Consider the following 5,471-nt stretch of genomic DNA (forward strand, 5'->3'; position numbering starts at 1 on the left):
AAATAAGAGAGGAGGTCGTGTCTGGTAAGGTTTGGAGGCAGAACAGAGCCGTCTGTTTGAGGATCCCATGGGACCTCTAGTAAGCGAGACGGTGGAAAGCATGCAGAATTGGCTGGAGTCAAACTCTGCATTATAAGCAAAGAATAAGACACAATAAAAAAGGAGCCTTTGATTGAACTCTACGGACGTGCCAACTTCACGCTGCCTGCTCGTCATGGTCTCTGGCAAAATGAAGGAATTACGGACATTTATGAAGCATACAGTTTGGAACAAGTTTGAGAGAATCGTTTGTGTGTGGACTGGCTATAAAATGCTTTCCAGCTTAGCTGGAGTAAGACAGCACAGCAGCAGCACTGTGAAGGTTCTTGTGTAGGCCCAATGCATCACTTCTGCATTTACTGTATGTTCCACTAGGCAATTAGGTCTGCTACCACGATGCAATTATGAGTGCCGGTGTTTACTGTCTGAAGTGATCGTAACAGTTTCAACACTTTAAGTCGATTGTGTCAGTTGCATCAGCACAGTTACTCTCTGTAAACCTCCTGTGTAATTCTATTGTTGTCCTTCTGAACAGTCTTGAGTCAGTTTGAGGGATAAGGCTTTAAATTGTTTTCACTTATTGAGGTTGAATGCATTCTCAAATCCATTTGATGTCATAGCTTGAAGTAATACAGTAGAATGTATAACAACTTCTCTATGACAAATGTGATATTAGTGCTCCCTGCTGGACAAAAGATGAAACACAATTTTGATAAATCCATTTTAATGGAAAATGCAAAACCCCTTTGAACTTCAATGTACAAAGCATGAAACACTTGCACTTTTTAAAATTTGAAATTGAAGCAAGCCATGTTTTAGAAAAATACATCAGTGAATGTATATATGTATATATTTACATAGCATAGTAAGTTTTCTTTTTTTTCATTTAACTTCAAAAAGTCACCATAGTAAATTTTAACAAAAGAAAAAAAGAGACAATTTTTCTTAAATAAATTACAACCTTTTTTTTGTAAATGTCTCCATTTTACAGTGAATACTTCTTAATAAAATGTTGAAGTGTGTTATTTCATTTAGTTTTTTTCTTTTCTTTACATTATATAACTTTACACTGTTTACAATAGTTTGGCAGTTAATTTTCTTTTTTCTCCAAAAAAGATATGGCAAGAGATTTCCCAGGCAGAGTCCCGACAGCAGCTGGTGTGAGTGCCCTCTCTCACAGTAACTGTCTCAATGCAGTGAATCACTCACAGACGCAACCACTCGCACAATCAATTTTCACATGCGCACACACACACACACACACACACACACACACACACACACACACACACACACACACACACACACACACACTCTCACCACTCAGCGCAATAAAGAGAAACAAAACAAATAACAACAACAACAACATCAACGACAACAACAAAAAAAAAACTGTACACATCACATTTACACGAGGATGTAGAATGTTACAAAGATCTCCTAAAAAATAAATACATCACGTTTGTTTTTTTTCCCCCCCACTGAAACAATATACAGAGAAAAAAAGAAAAAGAAGAAAAAAAAAGACGACGCACAAACATACGTTTAAACAAACAAGACGAAAACGAACACTTTTCAGAATTTTAGAAAACGAAAAAACAGAAACGGAACAGCGGTGCTGTTGCTTTAGCGGATGATCGGGGGATTCCTCTTCACCTTTGCACTCTTCCTCCTCCTCTTCCTCCTCGAGATCACAGTAATCCTGAAACATCAGCTTGTTATACTGCTATGGTGTCAGTAACACGTGAATACCATCGTCATCTTTTTATTTTATTTTTTTCTTCCACGTTTCCACTTAGAGTCTTGGCTTGGCACTGGAGGTTTTTTTTTTTTGTCATGATGCGAGGATTTTTAAGTTAGTGTGCATATTTTTTAGGGGGGGGGGGCAGTCAGCAGGTGGGGGGAGAAAGGGAGGGCAATTAAGTGTTGCAGGGCACCGTTAGGGGGCAGGTGGGGGGCAAGGGTCATGAGTTCTCCTCCTCTTCCCCCTGCTCCTCGGCGCAGCACCTTTTCAGTGTACCCACAGCGTTCTTCACACAGTGGTAGAGGATGTTCTTGACCTGTCGAGACAAGTAAGTATAAGTATAAGTATAAGTATAAGTATAAGTACTCTTTTGATCCCGTGAGGGAAATTTGGTCTGTGCATTTATCCCAATCCATGAAATAGTGAAACACAAACAGCACACAGTGAACACACAGTGAGGTGAAGCACACTAATCCTGGCGCAGTGAGCTGCCTGCATCAACAGCGGCGCTCGGGGAGCAGTGAGGGGTTAGGTGCCTTGCTTAAGGGCACTTCAGCCGTGCCTACTGGTCGGGGTTCAACCGGCAACCCTTCGGTTCCAAGCCCGAAGCGCTAACCAGTAGGCCACACATTAAAGAGCTGCTGTTACGCCTCTCAATGAATCCCTGTGTGAGCCATAAAATACAAACACACACACGCACACACACTCCAAGCTCCTGTGGAGCAGAGATGATATTTTTTCTCATTAGCGGCCGTCTACACTCTGTTGAGCAGAGCTGAGGCGCATCACACAGTGAATGGTGGTCTCGGGGAAAAAAAGGGGTTGCCTCGGTAACGACCAGTGTGTCAACCAGCCATATTACTATCATCACCAAGACAACATTGTTATTTTCACATAAGTTAAAGGTACACTATGCAGGTTTAGGTATTGTTGGCGAGTTTAGAGCTCCCTCTAGAGTGTTACTCTGCTTTTGTAAATAGCAAACTTCTCGCGACTTATCCCCCCTGTACACAATGAATATGCTTTTGTTGTGGAGGTGAAGGATTAACAGCAGGCAAAAACTATCTCCAAAGAGCTATATCTACTGACAAGGTAATGTTTCAGATTCTCTCGAGTTTTGGCGGGGCGCCACTCTTGGAAGTTGCATTACTGGTTTTCTCGGTAGGGACTCGCTACGTCTATGCTGTATAGCTATGCTAGGTGAACGATTTGCCTATTACAAGTTTGTTTACCATCAAATTGGCTTCATAAAGGTGAAAATCTTGCATGGTGTGCCTTTAATAGCAGATAAGTCCCATTACTTGTTTTGTGTTTTGTGAACAGTTCTTTGAATTTGTTTGTTTGTTTAGTTTATTGGTGTCTTGAAAGGTGGTTCATAAATAAAAGGTATCGTTATAATTTATTGTATTTCTTACCTGTAGCTTATCTTCGTAGTTGATTTCCTCTTTTGCGGCGCGCAGTTCCTGTGTGAGTCGGAACGAGTGCACCACGTGCTCCGGCGACACAAAGTCGTTGATGACCTGGACACAGCTGTGCAAGTTCTGCACCTGAGGACACACGGACAACACTCACGACGTTAGCACTTATATTACACACAGTATTAACGATTAATAATTACCACCACACCATTGTTCAATGTCAATAAAGTCTCTAAATCTATCTATCTATCTCTTTTTTATTAATTATTCATTGCTGCAGGAGAATTGTCCTGTCCAGGGTTCCCACTCCAAGTCAAATGTAAAATTCCATGACTTTTTCCTGACTAAAAAAACACTGAATTTCCATGACTATACATGTATGGAAATATATGGAAATATACAGTACTCTTTCCAAGTTAACATACTGATGTCTGTTCAAAATGAACAGTACGGTAAAATGACAGTAGTTGGTTTGCACTTTCTCAAACTTCTTTGACCAGAGCCCCTGTTATGGCAGACTTTGGGGTCACAGGGCACACCAAGACGACCATGGAATAGACTTTAAAAAATTCCATGATATTAAAGGAATTCCATGATCCCCTATATCGAGGTGTAGCAACAAATTTGTCTTTGTTGTTGTTGACAAAGAGGAGAGGAGAGTCACACAACAGCTTAACGTCTACAGCTTCATTTTCCAACTAAATGGGCCCCTCAGATACAACAACAACGTCTGTGTGTCTGTGTCTGTGACAGAATGAGTAATGGGGCCAATGTGTCTGTGTCTCTCTCTGTGTGTGTGTGTGTGTGTGTGTGTGTGTGTGTGTGTGTGTGTGTGTGTGTGTGTGTGTGTGTGTGTGTGTGTGTGTGTGTGTGTGTGTGTGCAAGTGTGGCAAAGAGAGGCAGTGTTTTCCAGTGTATGTTTCAAAATCATAGTTACATAACAAGACATTGATAGAGGCACGATGTATACACAAAGAGAGAGTTGTTATCACATCTCTGATTAATGGCTGATGCTCTACATTTAGTGGGTCAGGCCAAAATAAACTAAAACTGAAAGGGGTCTTCATCTCTCTCCTCATCATTCACAGAGATACACTCTGAGAGTAAATGTGGAAGTGTGTGTGTGTGTGTGTGTATATATGTATGCGCGTGTGTGTGTGTATACACATGTACATGAGTGTGTGTACATGTGTGTGTGTGTATGTGTGTGTGAGTGAGTGTGTGCATATGTGTGCGTGAATAAGTAAGTGTGTGTGCGCGTGAATAAGTAAGTGTGTGTGTGTGTGTGTGTATGTGTGTGTGTATGTGTATGTGTGTGTGAGTGAGTGTGTGCATATGTGTGAGTGAATAAGTAAGTGTGTGTGTGTGTATGTGTGTGTGAGTGAGTGTGTGCATATGTGTGCGTGAATAAGTGTGTGTTACCTGGTGCAGGGCCCCGGCGGGGATGAGGACGCAGTCCCCCAGGAACTGCACGACGGTCCAGCCCTGCACCCCGTGTTCCTCCAGCAGCCGCTGCCGCAGCTTCCGCGTCAGATACCAGCCTTGCTCACGCAGCGGGTCATGCTCCACAGCCAGCTCCGCACCCTGCTCCTTAGCCACCTGGACACACACACGGACACACACGGACACACACGCACACACACGGACACACACACACGGACACGGACACACACGCACACGGACACACGCGAATACACACACACGGACACGGACACAGACACACACGGACACACACACAAGGACACACACACACAGACACACACGAATACACACACACGGACACGAACACGGACACACACGCACACGGACACACACAAAGAAACACAGACAGACACGTTAATGGATTCATTTGGATGTAAGGTTGAATATTGAGAACAGAGGTTGTTGCAAACTGATGCAAAACCATGTGCCCCCCTATATGTTATGCGGGGTGGGGTTGGGAGTGGTGGGGTGGGGGGTGTTTCGGTGGGGTAGTGCTTGTAATTTGCGGTGCATCCAGAGGCAAGTTCACCCCCGGGACACGCTGTGGCCATAACTCTCATGCGCGCAGACACACAGACACACACACACACACACACACTCTGGGCACAGCAGTATCCTGTCGTCCGCTTGTGCTAAGAGCAGCGAGTTCAAGGCAAGGACAGTAATTAAAATGTCCCCCATAAAACTCTCCTCGGCAGGGACACTGTGTTTTATAAGGACATCCAGAGAGGACACGTGTGTGTGTGTGTGTGTGTGTGCATGTGGGTGTGAGTGGGTGCGCGCGCGTG

At 43.6% G+C, this 5,471-nt stretch overlaps 1 protein-coding gene across 1 annotated transcript in view; it reads right to left on the reverse strand.

Moving 5' to 3' along the window:
- Window positions 1-1,516: 1,516 nt before the first annotated feature.
- Window positions 1,517-5,471, reverse strand: part of jmjd1cb (jumonji domain containing 1Cb) — a 71,788-nt gene continuing 67,833 nt past the window's right edge. Inside the window, exons 24-26 of the mRNA XM_042081772.1 lie at window positions 4,624-4,800; window positions 3,199-3,330; window positions 1,517-2,099 (exon numbers count right to left, since the gene is read on the reverse strand). Coding sequence (XP_041937706.1) covers window positions 2,004-2,099; window positions 3,199-3,330; window positions 4,624-4,800 — 405 coding nt within the window. The 3' untranslated portion in view covers window positions 1,517-2,003. The remainder of the gene's footprint in view (window positions 2,100-3,198; window positions 3,331-4,623; window positions 4,801-5,471) is intronic.

Source organism: Alosa sapidissima, chromosome 24 (genome assembly GCF_018492685.1).
Source record: "Alosa sapidissima isolate fAloSap1 chromosome 24, fAloSap1.pri, whole genome shotgun sequence".
Lineage (NCBI taxonomy): Eukaryota > Metazoa > Chordata > Actinopteri > Clupeiformes > Clupeidae > Alosa > Alosa sapidissima.